Here is a 25,970-nt window from a genome sequence, read left to right on the forward strand (position 1 = left end):
ATTATGCGCAATTTCGTAAGAGCTTCTCCCCCCATCCACAAGTTGGGGAGAGTAAGTAGTCCGCCGCTTAATGTGGGTCTCATCCAGAAACAAAATAAATGAACATCAGTTCAGTAGATTCGTAGGAAATCAAGTTCGCTTTTCTTATGTTTTAATTTCAATTTATTTGTCGACTATTTTCATTATCTATGGCTAAATTGGATGAATCAAATGGAATGGATGGTGGCGCCAGTAGCTGCATTGCGGATCCAGAATAGAGGGCTAAATTTTAGGTTTGCTCGTCGATTCAGTGTTGGTTGGTTAGTTTGTTGTTTGGTTGATTGGTTGGTTGGTTTCGAACTCATGTTGTTGTTATTATTATTTACAAAATACAAATAAAATATAATTTAAAATAGAAAAAGTGTTTAAACGTAATAATGCAGATTTGGGGTTGTGCGCTGAGCCCACAAATATTCAATGCCTCTTCACGCATCGCCTGCTTAGTTTGGCTGATTATTTCATAAGTTGAAGAAGGATAAAGGGATAGGAGAAGAACATGCGCATGTACGACTTAAAAGCAATAATCTATACTTAATTTAAATAAAAAGAGGATAAAACAAACGGAGTGGTCGGGGGAATGCTAAAAAAGGGGTGGGGGTTTTTAAAAAACACAAAGGACATTCTTGCTTCGGGAGCAGATTAAAACTAAATTTAAATCAAATGAGTTGATCCTTGTAAGCCTAATTTAGGATTTAGGTTCACAATAAATGGCAGATGATGGAGTCTCCGATTGTAATCACTTATGGCCGGAGCTAGAGATAACGGAACACCTACTTAATACTTAATCATTTCAGTAGATAACACTGGGTAGGGAGAATTGTTGACGCAAGGGAGATTCTTTATGAGCGGTTGCTGGGGATTCTTTAGTGACGATGATTTCGTCGTCGTTGTGACTGTTGTTGGTGATGGTAATGCGCCTGCTGTTGGTTGTGAGACTTGCAGGCGTCGGCACGTCTCAAAACTTCCGCGTACGACAAATCGAGTTTCTTTAACTTGTGCAAATCTTGCGAAACGGTGCTGGGTCGGTACGGAATGCTGGTCACATCGGCATCGCGACTTCCTCTGCCACTGAGACTACGGTTGTATATGATCATCGAGTTGCCATTCCATTCATACTTGGGAGCGCTGCGCGATCCCCTTGAGCTGCTAGGTGTAGTCTGATTGAGATTCGTGTTCGAGGCCATGGGAGATTCTACATAGGGACGGACGTCTTTGCGTTTCTTGCCACTGGCAACAAAGATGCGTGGCGGCGTGGGAAGGGCCAGTGGTGATTCGGAACGATCGCTGGAGAAGTTACGGTTCTTTCTGCGATTCTTCCGCTTAATGCCAACACCCACAGCCAAATAGTCCAACGGCTCCCGCTTAAGTGGCGTCAGTATGCGACCATTTTCGATAATTTGTTTGGCATTTGGCGAAGTCAATTGGGAAATGGAGGCAGCCAACGGGGGCTTGTTCTCCTGATTCTTCTCGATTATGTGCTTTTTGGCTGTTTTACGTTCAAGTTTGGTGATGCATTCCGACATGGCAAACGATTGCTCCGACACGGCCGATGAAATAATGCTCTGACTGTCATCACCGAAGTCCACTGGAAGTTCTTCGTTGGCAGGTGTCACGGGTGGGACCTTTTGAGCAGTATTTACACCCACGGGATGGGTATCATCCAACAATGGCAGTTTTTCACCTTCCTCCTTATTCTCGGCAGCCTTCTTCAGTACAGCAAATATTTCCTTGAACAGTTCACGGTACTCTGGCCGATTGCGGAATCGAGAATCAATGGGACTGGCATCGTCGTAGATGCTGAATTTGCAGTCTTCGCCATCACCAATGGAACACAGGAAATAGCCAGGCCTTTCATCTGTTTGTGTGGCTTTATTGCTGGTCTCATCCGAATAACCCGAAGAGGAGGTCTCGGCCTCTGAGAATTCGGTTGGGGTTCGGCCACGATTCTTATCAGCTTTGGTATTAGTTTTGCTATCGTTTGTCATACTTCCATTGCAGCTACTGGCCGCATCACCATTGTTCGACGTGTTGCAGTGGTCCGACGCCACAGTTTGAGCTGCCTGCAACATCAACTTCTGCGTTTGATTAAATTCGCCGGACGACTGGAACTCCTCGGCCAACGACATGCCGCCATTGGTGTTCTTTCGAGCAATCGACGATCGTTGTACCTCCAGCAGCGCTTCGTACTTTTCCACCAGGTCGCGGTAAGGATTTGGACTACCGGGAATATGTAAATCCAAAGAGTCGGGATGATGAGGCATAACCTGCGTAATGGGGATGGGATGTTTAGACGGTTATTAAGACTCGTTTGCCACACTAACAAAGGTTTCTTTCTATAGGTTGTAACGAAATTAACAATGTTCGGATGGTCTCGTTCGGAAGAGTTTAATATATAAATTTTTCACATTATGAAAGCGATATTAAATAAAGACTATATGTAGAGAGATAGAAAGAGGGAGATAGAGCAGAATAGGGTGTGTGCGAGAGAACGGGCGGTTTGGAATGGACTTAGGAAATCATGAGTCGATAGAAAAACGGGATGGGCTGGGAAATACGGTAAATATTCATTAAATAAAAATAATGTAATTCTGTTATATGTGTATATATGTATGTGTGTGAGTGTGTAAGTAGATACAAACTTGAAGTCATGCACTGCTGAAATTACCAACAACATCAACACCAACAATAACATTGTAACATTTTTTTATTAGACGTTCTCAAACTTAAATATCACATAAAAAATTGTCCTTTTCATGGTTAACCAAAAACTCAAGTACAAAAACAAAAAAAACAACGTATTCTACATTTGATTGTAATCAAAAATAAATTAGAATAGAAAGGGAGCGAAAAACGTTGAGAAAAACACTGGACACTTTACTGAAGAAGGGCGCAGGTGATGGGATCTGGGACGTCGGGGCATGGGTATGGTTATGACAATGTATTGAAAATGGCAAGATTTCGGTGGGATTGCGAAATTGGGGAGGGGTGGATGTGGAAGGGAGGGTGTCAGTCCCGCAGTCTGTCTTAACGTTTTTGCCCTTTACACTTACATCACTAGAAAAATATGAGTATGTATGTAGTAGTTTTAAAATAAAAAAATACGTATGTACGTCTGTGTTACTTTACAAGACTAAAAAATACTTTACAAAAAATAATAATAAATTATCCACACAAAAACACACCGTTACGGTTCAGCCTACTAACTAGGGATTAGTCTAAAATGGAAAATCGTTGGAAAAAATGTAAAGTCTTGGCACATTTTAAATGTCAACAGCGTTTGGAACGCTGTGTGGTGTACGGTCGGTCGGTCGGTATTTGTGACTCGGTTAGAGCGGAATGTTTCCCGATTAGTTTGTGTTATAAAAGACGACAGGTATGTCAGTCGTTAAGTACGATTAGTTTTACAATGGAAATTGTCCAAAACTGTCCAACAAATCTGTGGCGCGGCGTCCGTCGTCAGAAGAGCAATGAAAAGTCATCGTCATCAGGTATGGAGGTGATCATACGGCTTAAAACTAGTGCCGGCCATTGCAGCATTTTCGCCAGCCAACTCATGAGACTGAAACGCTTGACGGCTTTCTGCCAAAGTTCTAACAAGACCGTGTCTAGTGAAATTGGCATTTGCTCATGCAGGTACTTAGTGTTGATGTTTGAACAAATCGGGCAAGTGGTCGGGCCAACTTGCTTTTTAGCCTAATAAACCAAAAAAGAAGAAAAATCAAAAAGAAATAGAAAAAATCATGGTGTTTTGCTGAAACAGGATTAGTTTAAACTAAAATTATCACAGTTGGTGGGAGAGGGAACGGGAACGGGAACAGTAACAGATACGGATGCGGATACGGATGCGTATAAAAGAGAGCGAGTGAGTGTGTGTGTGTATGTGTGGATACGACATTTACTAGAGACAAACAGAACACAAGTGTACTAAAAGTAAATAGTAGAGTTAGACGACACGACATTCGTTATTTTGTTTTTAGTACAGACAACATAGAACGTTATGGATGCCATGGAAAGTTTACTCTCCCCACTTCCACAAAACAGTAACAATAACAAAAATGTTAAATGAACGACGAGAGAGCATTGAGTGAGATCAGTAACACCAACACGTATTTACAATTTATGAGCGTGCACGGTTATGATCACATGGAGAGTTTGCGAAAATGAGGGCGATTTGTGGAAACGAATGAGTGCGAAACACACCGTGATTTTTTTATTAGTTTGATCACATTGTCAACCTCGCAGTAAGCCATAGAAAAGTGTTTTAAAGTAGAAACAATTTCTCACCTTGATCGACATGCTGGAACGATAGGCCGCTTGCGAGTGTTCGCTGGCATTGTCACCAGCACGGCTGCCTTCCAGGTCCAAGAGGCTGTTCTCTTCGTCTTCCTCGCACTCCTCTGTAGGGGCCAGCGATGACTGCTCGTCAACGGCACGGTCGTCCATCGAACGAAGACAACGGCTGCACATTTGTCCTTGCCTGTTACGAAAAAATACACTTATGTCAGTTTAGTTCTCAGAACATTCGAAGGAACGAGGACGACTCGCCAATACTTACCGCACTTCATCCAAGATCGAAAGTTCGTCGTGCATTGACTTCATCTCCTCAGTGGCACTGGTTTGAGCAATACGAGTTTGAAGATTTTGATTTTCTTGAACTGCAAAAAAATAGTTTCGGAAAGACATTTCGATCAGGCAAAATTCTTCGTCGAGATCTTAAAGTCGCTGGTACTTACTTATGGCCACCAATTGTTCTTCCAATTCACCGCAACGTTGCTGCTCTGCCATGTACGCCTTTTTGGTCGCCTCGAAGTCACTAACCAACTTGATAATCTCATCATTGCCTTCCTGACCACCAACCATGCTCAGATCCAAGGAGCTGTCATTATCAGCGCCACTGATGCCCGTCGAATTGCGGGCTGCAGGCGACTGGAATGTAAAACTACAATTTTCTGGCGCTGTGGTATTGGCATCATAGCCTGGCTGAGGAGATTTTGTGTCGTTGTCAGCAGCATCCTTATTCTGGGTTGGCTTCAACTTTACAGCATTGGCGTCGCCACCGCCTTTACTCATCTCTGCCAGAAGGCGTTCATTTTTGCGTTTCTCAGCGGTCAGTGCTTGGCGGACGTCGTCCAATTGTTTCGTCAGTTCTTCGGTGCGTGCCTCGAGAGTCTCAATAGTATGTGAAAGCCTACAAGCAAATCAGTTGGTCGATTATTATGATAGAACTATACAAAGCAACAGCAACAACAACATAAACAACAAGTACTTACGTTTTGATATGCTTCTTATCGGCGGTGTTCTCAACGAGCAAACGATGATTGGCACGCTCCAAATCCTGAATACCAACCTCCAATTGTTCGTAGACCTTGAGGCGAGAATCATTGACTTCACGCAACGCTGTCGTATGTTTCTTCAAATACTGTGGGGCGAGAGAAGAACACGAGCAAAGGTGAATTAATGTTTCATAGTGTCGACGCTATAGTTAGTCATCGTCGGTCGATCGCAAGATACGGAAATGCCAAATGCAATTAATGCGTTCTATTTTCAAAACAATCGGGTCAAAGCATATCTACCAATCAAATGCCAAGCGATAAATTTAGATTCTATTGTGTGTGTGTTCGGCAGAGTTTCCCCCTAGAGACGAAATGCCACACAATAATTTCGCTTTGGAATGCCGCGGTTGGCGTTTCGCTTGATTGATATTCAAATTTGAATTTCCCAAAGTTGTTATGTTGCACCCAAATGTATGCATTTCTGCATGAATTTGGTCGGTCTACTTATGCATTGGACTCTATCGAATATCGATTGATCTTGACGGCGCGTATATGGTGGAACATTAGTTAGGACGGTTTGAAAGGGAGAGTCAATGAAGCATTAAATAGTGCAGCGGAAACACACGGACTGACACACATAGCACAATGACAATTCTTAACTGAACATGGCTTTCAGTTTTTCCACTTACCACAATTTCCTGCTCTTGTTCCTCTATGGTATGCTTGTGTTCCTTCAGAAGTGTTTCCAGTTCTTTATTGCGCTCTAAGAGTGTTTTGCCCAATTCTGCTGCTAATTGCAGATCTGAAAGTAAAAAAGACAGTAATACGTTAACTTTTGTTTCATAATTAATTTACAATGTCAAGTGACCACACTCACGTTCGTCAACGGACGTGAACTTCTCAATATCTTTTTCTAGTTTGTCGAAATTAAGATTTAAGTTGACCATGATTGTAATGAAAGGGGTTTTAATTTGTTAGACAAATGGGTTACAGTTAAACTGCTATAAGTGTTCAGTGATACGATCGTAACGAAGCGTAAAACTAGACTGTGTCCTTAACGCCTGTCTAATAGGTCTATTTATACGAGGGGTATGGCGGCTAAAAAGCTACCTGCGAAGGACACAAATACACATGTATATTTTCGTGGAAAAGGACGACTTGATTTTTCAGGTAAACTAATCCCACCGTTAATTTCATGTATTACCTGTTCTACAAAATGCACCGGTTGCAAAAAATTCGACAGAACTATAAATCACAAATGGATTAAATCTTCCACATATGGTTTTTCTTAATCTGTTTAGTATGGGGTTATTCTATTTCTAAAAAGTACTGTACATCTTAACACAGGCAACGTCAGAGATTTTACGTTCGAATTGCAACATTTATTTTGCTATATAAGCGACTTCGGTTGTATTTAAAGCAAAAACATCTCACATTTCAAATATGATTTGAACAAATATTTTTAAAACTAAAACATTTCGTATTAACATCTTAATTAATTATTTTGGTTATAGAATATAGCCAAGAATGGTATATTTGTCAGGCCCATTCGTTAAATTGAACAATTCGTTATATCGCAAAGTTCTTTTAAGTTGAAAATTTATTAAGAACTTAACAGCTACTTCACATTTTTAACAAATAAAATAAAAATGAACTTAACAAAAATAATAATGACAGCGTTGACTGGATAGTACAGCACATTTCTCTCTTGAACAGTTCTAGACATTTTTTTACTCATTCGCTCTTATAGGCTATTCAAGGTAGGCTATACCAACCTATAACTTACAATTGTTTCATATTGGGGCTAGTTATGACAGATTCGTATACAAAATGTGTGACTAAGTATGTGATGTTTAAGGAAAATATGAAAACATATTCTAAAATCCATTTGTTTAAAGATGAATTTTACGAAGTTGCTAAGAAGAGATTTATGATTTGTGAATGAATCAATATCGAAATCATATTTCCAACTCGATTTCGAAAAGAACCCCTGATGTTGATTTTTAGCGTTGTTTGGTAACATGTTAAATCTTTTTTCTGGCATTATAGTCCACCTGAGTTGTGGGAATACTCGTCGAGTAAAAACTGTGGAGCATGTTAAACTAAAAAAAAAAAAAAACAATCCACACGTCAGTCAGTTTGGTGTCACAAAATTGACTTTATCAATATTAACTTATTTAGCGGAAAAATCTTAACACATGGAACATTTGTCCGCGTACTTTGAACTTCCATCAATAACAATTTGTTTATACGGGCTATTACCTTCTTAATTACTTTATTTAATAATTACAAATACATGACGACAATTTACACAACGATTCCACAATTCTGTGACGAGATTTGGAAGCAATGCTAAAATAATAATTATATGTGTATATACATACATATTGCATGAGAAGAAAATAGAAAACAGTATCTTTGTTCAGTAAGTTTAGAGATGTACATGTACATGATATTTATTTTAGATATTATGTTTTTATTTTAGATATTATGTTTTCTCTTTAGATATAACTCTCCTATGTACACGTAAATAAATTCCTTTTTTATATCAGCATATCACTCGACAACGGGTCTATGTTCCAAAATTTCAGTATAATTGATAGATCCTTGTATATTCCTATACTTTTACTGGGCCCCATTACTAGCCAACATCATCATTATCATCACTTTGCAGGTTGTTCCAACGACATCCCCCATCATCCTCCAGCAATGCATAGACCAGTGTGCCGGCTTTAATTGGAAACCATTAACAAGCGTTTACTCTGCATGAGCTTCGAACACAAAGTCTGTGTGTGTGTTTGGCATTTTGTGAAATTGTTTGTTTAAGACTATTAGCTAACATAAAAAACAACAGCCATACCAGAGTAAAGCATTATGTGCTCATGTACGTACATTCGAACATGTAAGCCGACAATAATTCGAATATTTGCGAATACGCCACAAAGTGTAATGGAAGTATGTACTGAACTTGTCACAGAAGTAGCGACAAGCTCAGAATGTACGCAATTTATTGGTGATTGGACTACAACAACCTAATTGCATCGAATGATAGAAACATAACTACAGAATTACCAAATGGACTTAATTGAGAATTGAATTCGCCTTCAAATAATTAATTTATAGCTAACATTCGTTTATAAAATTGAACTTCGCTAAATGAATCTCGACTGGGACCGAATTTTCATATTCCGTTTTCTCAGTGTTTAATATTGTCGGTCATATGGGAAATAGCTTCAGCTAACTATCTCCTGTAGAAAAAAGAGTAAACACAATGTTCCGAATAAAAAACAAAAATACCTTTTACTTAAGAGAAGATGTGTGGTGTACCAGTGAGTGTGATTTGCTGACTTTGTAGAGGAATTTAGCGAGAAACAATGTGTGAACAATCAATAGCTTTAACGTACTTCGTCAATGACGGCTCCACTGTTTGTCGAGCAGACCGGCAGACAAATTTGGAGACGACTGCCTAACTCGTTGGCTGGATGGATGTGCGTGAATGGTATGGCATTTCTTGCATCTTTAGGAATAAATGACCATGTGAGTTAACTAATATCTAGTTGGGTTGTTTGTGGACCAATGTTGCTATTTTCGAATATTGAAAGCGAAACAAGCTTAGCATTTGACAACCAAAAGAGATTTACACGATTTTCCAAATTTTGTTACATGCCAAGCGTTGTTGCAAAGATGATGCTGCCGCACAAACATTCAAACTCGACTCGATCGTTTTGCAATGACAATAAAATACCAATATTCCAATACACACGCAGAGACACATTTAAACGCATAAATACAGGCAATGTCTTTCGATTGTTGCGTTATTTTTTATTTTCGTCCATTTTATTTTTATTTTATTTTTTTTTTTTTTTTTTTGTTTTTTGAAAGTGAAAGTCCCGATCTAACTGGGAGAGAGAAAAAGAGCTGCGATCATCATATGGCAAGGAAGGAAATCATTTATGGCGAAGTGGGAACCTTCCACCGTGCCGATAAATCAAGGAAACGCATAAAAGCGATAACTACTACTGCGAAGGCTAATAGTCATAATGGCTGAAAAGCCAACAACGCCATAAAAAGCAAATGAAAGGATTTTTAATCTCCTATACACCGATTGAACGCAAGTACCCATGCATTCGCCGAATAATAATGTAGGCAATTCGAAAGTGTTGGCTGTCTGCTTGTCAATATTTTGAAAATAAGGAAGTGGCCAATACGCTTACGCCAGTCATCTAGTATTTTGTGTATATAACTGATTACCTTATGACCTTTTTCATTGCACATAAGCTTGGAATTTTATAAATCCGAATTACTGTGTCACACCTTTTAATTTCAAGTTGTTTCAGAAATTGACTAAAACCCAAATAAAGCTAAAGTAAATCAATTAGAACTCCCAAAACATCACCATTAGCACTTCCTCTGCAACGGCTATCTACCATTTAGATTTCTTTGTAAGACCGACAACACTGCTTTCGGATGCTACCATCTTCACCGGTTGTATGTGTGCATAGAAGTTGCCTCCGCGGACAAGTTTCTACCGAGAACCTGCTGTTTTCGATACAAGTACAAATTACGATCACCCATAGCAATTATAAGTGCCGCGATCGTTTCATGATGAACGGTCAGTGGAGATGATGAATCAGCAACTGGGCCGATCGCTGTATGCTCATGTCTGTTGCGATGAATGAATATGAATTAACATTTCAAGTTGGATTTTATTTGAAGGGAGAACAACAACAACAAAAGTGAAATCACTGATATTACGATGATCGTCCAACTTTCATCGACTGTGGACAGCGGCATCGAAACGACACCGGCGAATGGATTATTGATTTCTCAACCTATTGTATGTTTGTGTGTGCGCGCATGAAAGGGACCATTAATTATATCATGGCGGTGGTCTGTATACGCACATGCACCTCTCCCTGGCACATACCGCTCGCCGTTTGGGATAAGCCGCAGCAAATCTATCGACATTGTTATTTAACAACAAAGTTTTGCTGTGTCGGTCATCTGCAAATTCAACTGCTGGCTTGTTTGTATAAAACGCTTCGAATAACCGCTTACGAGTTTAGTCAAATTTGTAACGTAACGCCTGCAAAATGGCCATCCAAATACTGCGATTTCTGACGTTCGCATACTTTCTTTCGTTTTCGATGTTGGTGACTGCTGAGTACGGTGCAAGTACAGCCACTCACTCAGATGATCCGGAGAATAGAATAGTTGTAACCGAATTGGATTTGAACGAAGACGAATTGGATCAGATAAAGGAATTCGACGAGCAAATTGATAGCATGCCACCGGCCTTGGAGCCCACTGATCGCGAAGGCAAATCCTTTAAAGACGCAAGGCTAAGAAAAGCCGCCGAAGCATTGACGGATGATGAAATTACAGAAATTATTAAATCCATATCGTTTCCGAATGAAGATGCAATTACAGAAGACAGTGACAGTGATCTGAAAGCCGCTTCAGCTCTTCCGGATGAAGTGGAGCCACGCACCTCCCGCCAGGGTCGGGGCTACTTCATAGTGGCTTTTACGCCGGATGAAGAGGAAAACAATGTCGCTAAGGGCAGCAATTCATTGGCTTATGCCCGCTTACAAATTATCCCAGCCGAGCGTAGCATCGATGGTGACATGTCCTCTGGAGAGGCTAGAAAATCATCTTGGAATAAATACATAAATCGTTTGATGCGTCAAATACGTCGTGGAACGAGAAAAATCCAACGCAAGACCCGCGTCAAAAGTCACAAGAAGAAGGAATCGACCGTGGAGAGCTTCCTAAAGGATATGTACAAGCTAACAAAGAAACAGCAGCAGAAGAAGAAGACGTCATCGTGGTTCTTCTGGTAGAACCAGTCGATGACACTGGGCCGCACCTTTACCTCATTTGTTTATTTATTTATCTATTCATTCGTATTTATTGCCATTAATTTTACATATCGTTGGCATGGTTGCTACGACTTAATAAATCGTATTGTTATTTGGAGATGTGTTTGTACCTGTGAATATGTCCGTGTTTAATTAACTTTCTCTCAGACCTCAATCAAACGAACGAACGAGCGAGCAGCAGCAAAAAGACAAATTTATTACATTTCTTAGCAGAATCACAAAATAACGATGTTGCATGGCCAAGAAATTCGTACGCCTGTGAAAAGAAACCTGTTGACGTCGTCTATCATTCACTCAGCCATGTCTGAGATCGCTTCTTTCTGCTGCCGCTGCTGCTGTGACTGTTGTTGTTACTTCTGATACCTCAGTACATATTGCAGTTAATGCAGCCCCAACGGCTGCAGTGGCCGACTAGTACAAAAAAAAACAAATACATGACAGAATTCCAAAAAGCAGGTGTTGTTCCCTAAGCCATACCCATGTTCGGACATACCGAACAAACGTCGCATAAATATGAATACCAATAGCAGACAAGTGTACAAGTATGCTATAGTAGCATGGTGGAAGCTTGATCTTTGTTAACCGAGGAACCTCAAAACTTTCTCGTCATCTGTTTTGGCAAATCTTTAAAATCTCCCCGTGAACTTGTTTGAGTTGAGGAACTTGCAGAATTTCTGTGAGTTTGTTTGGTTGTTTGTGGCAGTGAAATTAACAATACATACAAACCACAGTTGTTCTATGCAACGCGTTTTTAAGTATTTTTGACCAAACGAAAGCAATTGCAACATATGATCATCGATTTACTAGGTAGTCTAGGTACGAGTAACGTTTCCAAGGCACACAGCAAGTGTCAAAATTTAAATTCAATTATTTAAAAGGAACATCTTTGTCGTTGCATCCGATTCAATTGTGTTATTATAATCAATAACGCCAATGAATGATGCAAACTCCGTGAGATCGAAAACAAAACCACGAAATAATTTTTGTTTCCAAGGAAGACCTTTTCATGATCCATCAAATGACAGGCACTTAAATTAAGTTCCGCATCTCTCATTTCGTGGGAGTTGGACTTGGCCAAATCTCACTGCCAAATAAATGGTTGCGGCGGCAGTCCTCCTATCGTCCGTCTACTTTCTGTCGCTGAAATCGCGACAACACGACCGATTGTCCAACCATTGATTGTCATTGCTATTGTTGCAGGAAAATATTTCAGATGATTTTTGTTGTTGGCGATTGCTTTTCACTTTTACCTGCTGGTCTGTTTTTGATTGCTGGATATGTTGTTGGCGGTGGTAGATGTGGCATTGGCAGTAGCAGTGGCGCTACTTTGGGCTTAAGTCATTCGATAAAATTGCATCGCGTTGCTACTCATGTCTTTTTCGCTCATCTTTCGTGGGCAGTAGCATGCAGCTGCAACAGACCATGAGCAAATCACAACAACGGCAACAAGAAAACAACCCACTACAAGGTACATGGCGACAAGATATGTATGAACGTTTTGCATTATTCATCTGGTATAGTTGTTGCTGCTGCTGTTGTTGTTATTGTTGGAACTAATGCTGATTTTACCTTTACAGCAGCAATCAACAAAACAATATTTGCAGCGGCCAACATTTCATAAAAATCGCAAACCCCTTTTCCCCGTGCATTACTCCATATTCCCATTTCCCCGCTTGTCTTGTAGCGACTGCGGTAACGATGTCGCTTTCATTTGAAAGCACCCATCTGTTGCTGGCTTGGACTTGACTGGATGTCTGTACGAATAGATAGATGGATGGATAGATGGTGATTTTGACAATGCGACTAGTACAATTGTGCAAAAGGCAAATAGGCAGTAGGCGTTAGTTGCTATCTGCCACTAATACGAATCGAGCATCTAGCCCAACCATATGCCGGTAATAATACCTGTCGCCGACGAGGGAAAGGTAACATTTCAATTTCCAATTTGCATTCGTATACTTCTCTGTATTAATTGCATGCCATTTGTCCAACGGTAAAAGAAAGCCAGACCCATTATCATTTGTCATGTCGCATCCTCTTCGTCATAGCAGCATCCACTTGTGTCAGGTGTTGCTCTGAGCCCACATCTCCCGCTGTGAAAGGAGTCTAAACGGGGACCTTGACACATCACAGATGATTTGCTGGGTACGATGTGAACGTAATTGCACATATCTACATGTGTGTATATGTATATGTGCACTTACGTCGTATGGACGACGATAAGGTTGGGGAGGAATGCTGAATTGTGTTGTCGAAAAGTGAAAACAATCGCAATTAAAAATATTTATGTTAGTGAATGGCATTAAGCGCGTGCATGGCAAATATTCCATTATGATTTGTTGTGAGATCTTTGCCGATCAAATTCCCATCATCTAGCTAAACCCCCACAACAATCATATTTGGGGAAGACAAACATTGAACATAACTATCACACACGCACACACAGGCAGCGATACTTAACCATGTTTAGTATGGGAAAACAACACTATCTGTGGTCCAGCACACAAATGCAAAAACATTTTATAGAAATAAAAAATACGTCAGCATTTCAATTACAGCCATTATACAATTCACTATTCACTCAATTCAATAGATCCATTCAGAAATAACAACACCGACAACACATGTAAGTGTTAAACACTGTCGCACAGTGGTCTTAGTCGTTTTGATGAATATGAAAATATTGAATATTGATCCGGTATGTGTACAACGCCAGCGGTAAAGTAGCAGTTGGGGTCCAACAAATGTATAGAACGGTCAAGTAGTAGATTATTTAAAAGCTCTTATTATCCGGTCACTAGTACATATATTCAAGGGAAGTAAACTAAGCCAATCTATTCTGGATTCAGTACAGCTGAATAGTGTGTTCAACATATTGAGAATTTCCTTCCAAACTCACAATGTTTTATTTCGATATTATTTACAATTTCTTGAATTTCAATCATGATGCAATAATGCAAGGTAGGACAACTTGAGGTGAATAACAAAAAAGCCACTATAAAAGGCACTAGGTAATGGTTTTTATTTGACATTTTTCCAACATATAACTAGACCTCGGATTTTGCATATTTGCATATTTTTTAATAATGAAGATATCGAAATTCTGATTGGACACAAATTCGTTTCAAAGGATTTAGAATTATTTGAAGGGTTCATATTTTTTAATTTTTTGCATATTTGCATATTTTGCATATGCACGAGATATGCAAAAAATATGCAAAATATGCAAAAAATATGCAAAATATGCAAAAAATATGCAAAATATGCAAAATATATGCAAAATATGCAAAAAATATGCAAAATATGCAAAATATATGCAAAAAATATGCAAAATATGCTAGGTCGATATGCAATAAATATGCAAAATATATGCATAAAATATGCAAAATATATGCTAAAATATGCAAAAAATATGCACGGTATGCTAGGTCGATATGCGATAAATATGCAAAAATATGCAAAATATGCAGAATATGCAAAACTATGCAAAATATGGAAAAATATGCAAAATATATGCAAAATATGCAAACATATGCAAAATATGCAAAAATATGCAAAATATGCAAAATATATGCAAAATATGCAAAAATATGCAAAATATATGCAAAATATGCAAACATATGCAAAATATGCAAAAATATGCAAAATATATGCAAAATATGCAAACATATGCAAAATATGCAAAAATATGCAAAATATGCAAAATATATGCAAAATATGCAAAATTTATGCAAAATATGCAAACATATGCAAAATATGCAAAAATATGCAAAATATATGCAAAATATGCAAACATATGCAAAATATGCAAAAATATGCAAAATATATGCAAAATATGCAAACATATGCAAAATATGCAAAAATATGCAAAATATATGCAAAATATATGCAAAATATGCAAACATATGCAAACATATGCAAACATATGCAAAATATGCAAAATATGCAAAATATGCAAACATATGCAAAATATGCAAAAATATGCAAAATATATGCAAAATATGCAAACATATGCAAAATATGCAAAAATATGCAAAATATATGCAAAATATATGCAAAATATATGCAAAATATGCAAACATATGCAAACATATGCAAAATATGCAAAAATATGCAAAATATGCAAAAATATGCAAAATATGCAAAAATATGCAAAAATATGCAAAATATATGCAAACATATGCAAAAATATGCAAAATATATGCAAAATATGTAAACATATGCAAAATATGCAAAATATTCAAAAATATGCAAAAATATGCAAAATATGCAAAATATATGCAAAATATGCAAAAAATATGCACGGTATGCTAGGTCGATATGCGAGAAATATGCAAAAAATATGAAAAATATATGCAAAATATGTGCAAATATGAGCAACATATTTCACATATGCAATCATTTTAATCAACAAAAAAAAAAAAAAAATCATGGTAGTTTTCGAATTTGTGTGCTTTCTTTATTTTTAACCTATAGAAATCTAATTGTGTATGTATGCGTTTCATGGTTAACTGTTAGATTTTTGGGGCATTATGAAAAATTTGCTAAATATATGTATAAAACATGCAAACATATATAACCGTTATATGGCGATATACTAAAACGTGGACCGATATATCCCATTTCCAATACCAAACATCCTAGGAGTAATAATAATATATGTGCAAAATTTCAAAGTTCTATCTTTAATATTGCGATCTAGCATACCGTGCATATATTTTGCATATGTTTGCATATTTTTCATATTTTTTGCATATTTTGCATATTTTTGCATATTTTGCATATATTTTGCATATATTTTGCATATTTTGCATATTTTTGCATATTTTGCATATTTTTGCATATTTTGCATATTTTTGCATATTTTGCATATGTTTGCATATTTTGCATATGATTGCATATTTTGCATATTTTTGCATATGTTTGCATATTTTGCATATATTTTGAATATTTTTGCATTTTTTGCATATTTTGCATATTTTGCATATATTGCATATATTTGCATATATTTGCATATTTTGCATATTTTGCATTTTTTTGCATATTTTTGCATATTTTGCATATATTTTGCATATTTTGCATATTTTGCATATTTTTGCATATTTTGCATATTTTGCATATATTTTGCATATTTTTGCATATTTTTGCATATTTTTGCATATTTTGCATATTTTTGCATATTTTGCATATTTTGCATATTTTTGCATATTTTGCATATCGACAATGCATATTTTGTATATTTTTTGCATATATTTATCGCATATCGACCTAGCATACCGTGCATATTTTTTGCATATTTTGCATATTTTGCATATTTTTTGCATATTTTGCATATTTTTTGCATATTTTGCATATTTTTTGCATATTTTGCATATTTTTTGCATATTTTGCATATTTTTTGCATATTTTGCATATTTTTTGCATATATTTTGCATATTTTTTGCATATATTTTGCATATTTTTTTGCATATTTTTTGCATATTTTTGACATGACCCCAAATATCGATCAATTAAAGCATGAAACGCCTAAATACAAAATTTGAGTCCAATCGGATAAAGCATAAAAAATATGCAAAAATCCGAGGTCTACATATAACTAAAAATGCCAAAAGTGAACGAAATGTTATGTTTTCTTTCCAAAATCCAGTAGGGAATACCATGAAATGTTTGTTTCATCCATAATAAGTAATTACTTCCAGACGAACGCATTCAAATATCACTTTTATTTGAATATACCACGGATAGTAGACCACGGATATAAGAACATCCAAAAAATCGAGAAATTTGTTCTTCTAAGCGGGTTTTTCTTACATGAATTATTTTTATATAATTAACTGTTTTCTTGTATAGGTGAAACTTTTTCTAATGTCCGTGTTTTTCTTACATAAGATGTTCTTATATGCGTGGTCTGCTGTATTTCAATTTAATTTGAATTTTTAACATGGTATTCAATAGAACAAGGCAACTGAGAAAAAATTCAATCTGTTGGTAGCTATGCCCTTGTAATAATTATACCGTGATTAAAATGTAATACTATAACTAATTACTAACGCAATAATCTCAAAACAAATGTCAAATGAAATAATTTGGTATTTTAAAGAGACATTTTAGAAATACAAATGTATTCTATACTGTTTTTGGAGCTTAGTAGAAATGATGTTCCGAACGTGGCGGAATGGATTTTGAATCGCTGTATTTAAGATTGAAATGCAAAGCTTCTCAAAACTGAAACTAGACTTGTTGTTTGTGAAATGGCTGAGGATCTACCGTAAAACAACAAATATGAAACTTATCGAGTAACCGAACAGATTGTTTTAATCTACGAAGAATTGAAAAATATGATGTACTAGTTATATTCTTACGCGGTTATTTGGTGTCATATATATATATATATATATATATATACACTTGTGCTCATACAATTAAGTCATTCAAACAAAACAATGAGTACAAATGACAATTTTATAGATTATGGATGAAATAAAAGTATCTTTAGTACGAAAATATAAAAAGGACACAAATTAACTAAAATAACTCAATTTCATCGTTTTATAACATAAAATAAACATAATTCTACAAAAAAAAACAGCATTAACTTCATTTTAAGCTGCTCATATAAGTCATATAAGTCGCTAGGACGTAAATAGGTTAATTGTTAATATTTTTAAAATTTTCACATTATGAACTAAAATTAATTTAATATTTAGTTGGAAATCTTTTTTGTAGGATGACTTCTGCACATCCCTTGCTCATAGAGCTGACGAGTTTGGAACATTGCTCTGGGGTTATTTTATACCATTCGTCCTTTATAATTTCCCACAAGGATGCTTTGTTTGCTGGCTTTTTAACTGAGACAGCTCTTTTTATGATACCCCAAAGGTTTTCAATGGGGTTTAGGTCCGGGCTTTGGGCTGACCACTCTAGCATTTTAATATGATTGGCCGCAATCCAGTCCTTCACTACTTTTGAGCAGTGTTTGGGGTCGTTGTCCTGCTGAAATATCCAGGCCAACGGTAAATCATCAGCATAATCATTTAAAATGTGTTCTTCTAAGATATCTCTGAACATAACACCTGTCACCTGTCCCTCTATTTGGACAATTAGACCCACGCCTGATGCCGTGAAGCATCCCCATACCATCACAGAAGAACCCCCGTGTTTAACTGTTTTCTTTCTGTAACGTGGATTTAATTCCTGTAAAGGAGAACGTCTCACATAAGGTCTACCATCATTTCCGAACACATTGAACTTATATTCATCGCTCCAAACAATTAAATTCCAGAATTCGGGTCGCTTATGGAGGTGTTGCTTAGCAAAGGCCAATCTTTTTGCAATATTTCTTTTTGACACATTGGGTTTACGTCGTCCAATTCTTCCATTCAACGAATTTTCTGACGGACTGTTTGCGCCGAGATATTTACTCCATAATACTCTTCCATTTGTGCTCTAATTTCTGTAAATGTGAGAAATGGATCGGCTTTACACAAATTAACACATCGCCTATCATCAGCTGGAGTTGTTTTTTTTCGGCTTTTTACGAGGCAAATCCTCAAAAGTTCCATGTTTTTTTTGAAATAATTAAATGCATTATTTACTTTTCCACGGGAAAAGTTCAAAATTCGGGTGACCTTAGCGATATTTCCGTGTTTTTCGAAGCATTCCCATATTATTTTCCTTTCGCAAGGAGTTGAGCTTTGTTTCTTACCCATTTCACTAAGTAGCTTGATGAAACTGAACTTAAAAATGTTTTTTTTTTTCACGAAATGGTGATTAAAAAGACTCAGCGATTGAAACCCGTTATAAAAATATGTATTTCTACAAAAGCAACGACTTACAAAAACAATGACTTAATTATATGAGCACAGAAATTTGAGGATGTACAACAAAAAATTTAACTTTGCAGCAAAACACTCAATATTTTTGTAAGCAATAATCAGGAATATTAGAACTCACTACAACAAAACTACCAACTAAAAGAAAATATGTAAAAATAAACCGTTATAATTTTGTTGCATCTTTTGAGATGGCATTTTGAAGTGCCTTAATTGTATGAGCACAAGTGTATATATATATATATATAGTTCCGTCAAACATCCAACCTTAAATTTTATAATTATTATTATTACTATTATTATTATTTTTCTTTTTTGTCTCATGCAATGCTATCTTCATCTACCCAATAGACTTATAAATATGTAAATGCAGATACATACACATGTGCTTTGGGACACGACACAATCTTTCGGATGATGATTTCCGATCTGCAAATTTACCTTTGCCTTTTGTGAATTTGGCGGGGGAAGTCTGACATTAAAACTTCACACAATTTCGGTGCAGTGTGTGAATACATGATTTTTAATGAGTCATTAGCTTCTTGCACCGAATGCCGTGCAGAGATTCAGCTAGCCAGCGGCAAGGCTGCAGCTCATCTTCAGTGTTCCAGTGTTGTGTAATATTTATACATTTCAGACGTATTGTTTAAATATTCCTATTATTGTTATTATTTCAAGTTGCTTGGAAGGTTTAGATGACACGGCATGCAATGACTTGAATACCCACTTAATTGCATACATTTAAGGTTTGTGCAACTGTCTGACAGTATCTATGAATTAATACCAAATCTGTGGGACAGACTGACTATAAGGAAACGTATTTATTTATTTGTTCATTCATAAAACATTAAGATGATGAGAAAATCTCAGTTAAATGAGAATCTCAGTTAAATGAGAAAATCTCAGTTCTGATATTAGTTATTACTTGATTAGACGAATGAAGTTCGTTCGGAATGGGAAACTAAGCAATGAATGTCAGATGATAATTAATTAAAAAAATACAGAATCACACCATGACGGTAGCTACCCAGTACTGTTTTATCGGAACTGAAACCTTGTCAGAACGAAATCTAGTTCCTGTTCCTCTATATAATAGAGTAACGTCATTTCGGTATACAGTCGAAATCGCTTATAACGCCACTCAACGACCGGTGAATTTGGTCATAATAAGCGATGTTAATAAAATGTAGGTGATATATACAAAGTATGCAGTAATTTTTAGACATATATTTTGTTGTTTTGATATATAAATAATGAAATAAGTTAAATATTTGTATCTTTACGTGTCGTATACGACACATGCTGTGTTTTCGGTATTATGTGAGAAATATAGTTGATCATAGGTTATGTCGTTAAAATTTATGAGAAAATTTGAACATTTTACAAAACCAGGTCTTTACAACCGATATGACCTTATAAGCGATGTCGTTACAAACGATATTCCTTTGTGTGGGCAATAAAGGGTAGAAATTAGGGACTTTTGGATTTTGTCGTTATAATCGATTTCGACTGTAGTTGAATAACAATATCATAATTAAAGTTAACTATCCAAAATAAATTGAAGCAAGGTTTAGAACTAGGCACTTCTCCTATTTCGTAGCATAGTTTATATACAAAATTGCAACCCATGTAAAAGTAAGATTTCGCTTTCCAAGAGAGACGGACATAATAAAGGGTTTGCCTTTATGAATACCACGATTAACTACCGCGTTGGTATTTTTGCCTTTGGCAGCAAGACCTTCACAGATGATCACTGTACATACTCGTGCACGCATGCACATGTATATACATTCATGCATCATAACTCCACGGCGTTGATCATCGACAATTATTAACATGGAGTAAGAATAAAATAATAATTGTATGTGTGTGTGTGTGTGCGTTCATTATCTAAGCGAGTTTAAATTACACATTGGGAAAATGCGAAGTTATCACACAACAAGCGGTACAAATGAGCGATCGGTCGATGACCTCCCACGGACTCCATTAACATCGCCGGACATGGAACAACAATCACAGCAACAAACGCACACACATACACACACTTGAGTTGAGAAAAACAAGACTCAACGATGGTTCAAGTTTTTCTCTGAACACTTTATTCCATCGAAGAAAAGAAAAAGGCAAACGACGTTCTATGTGAAACCAAACAGAAATACATTTAACGATCACACACTAGGCAACATTCACTCCAAACGACGTAGCGTAATAAACTTCGTGAGTCTTCGTATATTTTCCGTGTGGATGAGGTTCATTCCCAATGTCATGTTGTTATGGTATTGCGCCCTTCTCCCTCTAAATTACAAACTAATACCGAATCAATAGTAGCTATTATTCGTTGAAAAATACCAAATCGTTCTGACAGACAAAACGAGGGCCATATCAAATCGGTTGGCTTGTTTGTCATACAATAAAACAAAGCATTGGACATAATTGATCGCCGGCAGAAGCGCCAACATCTCATCATCATTATCAAACGCTTACCGGCTACCTCATTCGCTCATTCAGCCACTCATTCGCTGATCGCAAAATGTATTGCCGTGGGCTATAACATGACCGTTTGCCTGATTTGCTGAATGGACGATTTTATTCCTCAGTTGCTGCGAACAAAAACAAAAATAAGACATTAGCGTCGATTGTGCCAAGTAGAGCTAAGGTGCAAGCGAGCTTAGATAGATGACTTGAATTAATGTTTGTTTATGTGTCTCGGTTTAATCGAAGCAGCCACCGCGATGCAAAGTGTGCATGGCCAAGAAACTAGTGTTGCTCATCTGCTTCAGTTTGTGTTGGCAAAGCGAAGCACTGAAATTCAAGGTCACTGCTAAGCGATAAGAGCTTTCGTTAACGTCCATACCAGCGTTTATTAAGTCAGTCGATCAACGGAAACAAATCAAAATAAAAATAAATCAGACAATGGAATCGATGTTCGAACTATAATGGCTTAATAATAACAATAAAAGTCTTATCTTGCAATCGAATTCAAGATGCAAAACATTGTGTCGACACTTTCAGCCACTTTATAATTTTACTGGATGTCTGATCATTTTTCTATAAATCTTGCAATAATATTGTCCGTCGAGTTCACAAAATGTTCGATATTAGTCAAGCTAAATATGCAACGGCATATTTGTATCGACATAAAAACATAAAGTATTATTCTATTTTCGCAAAAAAAAAATATTTATTTTCGATATAAATGTTTCAGGTAATTTATTAACTCTTACATCTGCATTGCAACGCCCCTATATTCTATCCAAAAACACTTCCGATACATAGTTTTCATAAGCCACAAACAAAATCCATTCCTAAATTGAGCATATTAACATATCATTTACATTGTTTTGCAGTCTCAAATTGAACTTAAACATGTACAAGTTATTTTCGAATCGTATGGAGAGACACTAAGTTTATCATTTCCCGTAGCATAACCTCTATCTTAGACTTGTCGACTTTAAATCCTTTTTATTCAAAATAGTTGACCAAGACTGATTCCGTCGAATTCATATCTAAGAAATCTTGTCTTCGAATATATTTTTATTTTTGTCAAAGCAATTCATAAATACTACTTGCATAGAAGACGGCAACAAAACAATCGAATGGGTGCTATTTAAAGAACTCCGATATGTTAGGACCCACTTAAATCTAATCAAAATTCATTTCGTTTTTATTATTGGTCTACTGGGGGCTACTAAATGGCAAATTCACGCCGATAGAACATTTTAATAACAACTTATCGCACAAGTTCATCAATCATCGGGCAGCGGACTTAAGGCAAATATAGAGCCAACGGTTATCTTTATGGGAATAGTTCAAACACGAAATCAGAGAAAGTGTTTCTAACGGTCATATAACGATTGCGACCTTCATTCCTAATTTAAAATAATAATGGTAGCAAAATGTCTTATCATCATCGCGCCTTTCTATAGATTTGAAAACTGAAATAACAGCCCATTCGAATAGACATTAATTCATAACTTCACAGTGATATTCTCAATATTTCTTTGGCCACATTCAAATCCACAGAAAATGACGATACTACGGTTGGACGTTTCCATTCTAGTGAATTATTCCGTTGGCATGACACCAATTCAGAATTATGACTCACAAAATGCGGAATTAAAATATTGTTTGGCCAAACGCGTTGAGAATAAAATATTAAGCCCCACTGCCACAGAGAAGAAGGCAAGCGATTTGTTGCTTGTTAACAATGACACATCGCACCGATAGCCGAGTTCGGAAGAGCATGGCACAAAAGCCGAAGTAACAACGAACTCTGGGTTTGATTTATACATTTTATAATGGTCCCAACTGTAAAGGCGTGGCATTCCAACCGATTTCTTTACCAATGAAGCGGGCAAATAAATAAATTCGTTTATTGTCTTCACTGCCGGCAATAATGAACAGCTTAACTCAAACAGGCTCGGGTACCGAGGTACAAGTTTCTATTTATTAAATATGACATCGACGTACTTTGTTCGAAGCACTTAACAACCACTAATTAATAAATTTGCCTATATTTGTCAATGACAAAGTCGCCGATTCAACCTAAATCAGGTTTTTGCAAATTTGCCCAAAATAAAATAAATATTGACGCAAATCAATTTCAGTCCGATTCAAAAATTGATTTAAACTATGAAAATTTTTTCCTATTTTCGTCTTAATAAAAATTTCACAAACTTTTTCTTTATATAATTTAAAATATAGAAAAATATCTATTCAAGTTGTTAATTCGTTTTGTTCGCGTAACAATTGATCGGAATAAAACCTCAAAGACTTCTTTGCCGAATGCAAGTGATTTTTTTTTATTTTCGTTGATGCAACAAAGTCTGCCAAAGTCGATGAAACCATTTCGGTTCATTAGGAACGTTTGTTGTAACTCATCTCTAATGTGTATTTTTGTTTTCCTATTCGTTACACTTGATTGGAAGCAATGATAACAGTACTCCAGACAACAAAACAACAAACTGTTGACAATCATCAATAATGAACGCTGCGTGTGGGACGTCAAAGACAAGCATTCACTCAAATAAAATCATTTTATTGAAATACGCTGACCTGCAATGTTCGAGTAGTCATAATAGACACTCACGCAGCGATCCGTCGTGGCATGTTGGAGTAACTAGGTCAAAGAGTACCATTGGCTGTTCGTACAGCCAAACAAAGTTAACGAAAATCAAAGAAATTCAGGCACTTTGGGTAAATGAACTCCAACATGCAGCTATTATGCCAGTAATGACACAGACGAAACCACCACACAATTCGACATTTCGGTGTGGCCCAAGAAGCGAAGTGAGCAGAACCTATTCGACGCGTGCAGGAAGTTATAAGTTAAGCAGTCGTCTAATATCGACCACCAACAATTTAACTATTTAAGCATCTCACATACTTCGTTTTCCAAATTTGGCGAGTCATTAGCAAGAGCTTGTGGTCTGTTTGACTTTGGCAAGAATAGACACATGTTTACGACTTCTTGGTGAAGGAAGTAGTGTTCGCTGCTTTCTGGCTGACCAACCAATCCATTGATGGCAAATCGTAGTCGTAAACAAATCGAATTGGAGAAAAAGATTGGAGCGTGAACGTGAAAGTTTTCGGCAACAGCAATGTGTTTCCGATAAGACATGCCCGGAATTTTAAAAAGCGTTTTGGGAATTAGAAATTACCTTGTGGACCTTTTAGGCATTCCAGCTCGATCGTGTAATCCCAACAATCTATACTGTTGAATTTGGAAAGTGACGGCAAACAAGCACCGCCATTGTAATGCTGGTGGCTGACACTTGGCTGAATGGATGACGTATGGTGCGCACTGGTCGGGCCATTCGACAGTTCCCAAGGTCGATGTAACACACTATCGACTTGATCGCCACCGTTTGGCGTTCGGTCTTCCTCGTTAATAACTCCAAAGACATCCGCAACTCGATCATCCTTGTACATACTGTTTGTGCAGGTTGGGGACTGTGGACGCGCATTGTGAGGTTGATGGTGGCCAGTGTTGGTGCCAGTCGGCAGCGATGGTGAAGCACGATCATTCACTTTCGCTGTAACAGCCACATTAGGTACACTGTTGCTGGAAGTAGACTGGATCTGACGGCTATCGCCTCCTTTGATGGCGTTCTTGTGTGCATGTCCATTTAAAGTGCCTCGTCCAATGATGTCATTTGTGCCGTGGACGGCAATCGTACTCTTAGCCAAGTACGCCAATGAACAGAATGACTTGCTGGGCTTCACAGTGCGTGATCCGTTCGAATATTTACTTGAGTCACCGCTCATGCTTTTACCACTGATTAACGTACAGAAGAAAATTGGAAATTATTCACACTGGTCGAAATGGCATTATAGCCTAAATTCCACTTTGCTTCAAATCCAGTTGTTGTGGACAAGGTGTTTGCTTATATAAATACAGCAACAAAAAAGTGTTTTTGGGTTGCGGTAAGAATTTTCTGCACTATTTTGCACCGGTTCGTTTTTCTATATTTTGTGTGAAAATGATTGCAAACACGAACGAAATCAAGCGCGAGGAATACACGACCTGTTCCCCAATGCAACCAGGTTGCAACGGCGGCTGCAGCCAGAAACTCTACCACTAGCTGCAGAACCTGAATTGAACAATTTTCTTGGAGTCAATGCACTGGATTTGCCTTGAAAAAAACACCACAACGTACGAGAGAACTGCGGCGATTACGACCGGCAATGGCTTACAATAGACACTTGGAGTCGGCCACTAGACAAAGACGAAAGACAGCATCGATACCGATTATGTTTTCTATGAATGTGTATTATCGTCAATCGCTTTAGGTATTCCCGATCGCTGGTCCGGCTTGACACTGCTACGCAGTATAAATTCAAAAGAAGCGCACACAGAAGTAGAACTGGTCTTCGCTTTTCTTGTAAAACACACAAAAATATCTCAAGATGCTGCGCAAGTGCTTTGGAATGCTAAAAAAGCA

At 37.1% G+C, this 25,970-nt stretch overlaps 1 protein-coding gene across 1 annotated transcript; it reads right to left on the reverse strand.

The window, feature by feature from the left end:
• Positions 1-902: 902 nt before the first annotated feature.
• Positions 903-25,293, reverse strand: LOC133321153 (uncharacterized). The gene is made up of 7 exons (XM_061530245.1): positions 24,687-25,293; positions 6,002-6,114; positions 5,310-5,458; positions 4,773-5,227; positions 4,595-4,694; positions 4,324-4,516; positions 903-2,303 (listed from the first exon to the last, which is right to left on the reverse strand). The coding sequence occupies exons 1-7, from the start codon at positions 25,291-25,293 to the stop codon at positions 903-905; spliced, it is 3,018 nt and encodes a 1,005-aa protein (XP_061386229.1).
• Positions 25,294-25,970: the final 677 nt, after the last annotated feature.

Source organism: Musca vetustissima, unplaced genomic scaffold (assembly GCF_032173495.1).
Source record: "Musca vetustissima isolate MV318-11 ecotype Yass unplaced genomic scaffold, APGP_CSIRO_Mvet_v1 utg19679, whole genome shotgun sequence".
Lineage (NCBI taxonomy): Eukaryota > Metazoa > Arthropoda > Insecta > Diptera > Muscidae > Musca > Musca vetustissima.

Bases quoted from the DNA above. Each gene is read 5' to 3' on its own strand.
- LOC133321153 (XM_061530245.1), bottom strand. From the start codon at position 25,293: ATGAGCGGTGACTCAAGTAAATATTCGAACGGATCACGCACTGTGAAG. The intron at 5,228-5,309 runs GTAAGTACTTGT...ATTTGCTTGTAG, and splicing joins GATAAGAAGCATATCAAAAC to GCTTTCACATACTATTGAGA. The intron at 4,695-4,772 runs GTAAGTACCAGC...ATTTTTTTGCAG, and splicing joins AGAACAATTGGTGGCCATAA to TTCAAGAAAATCAAAATCTT.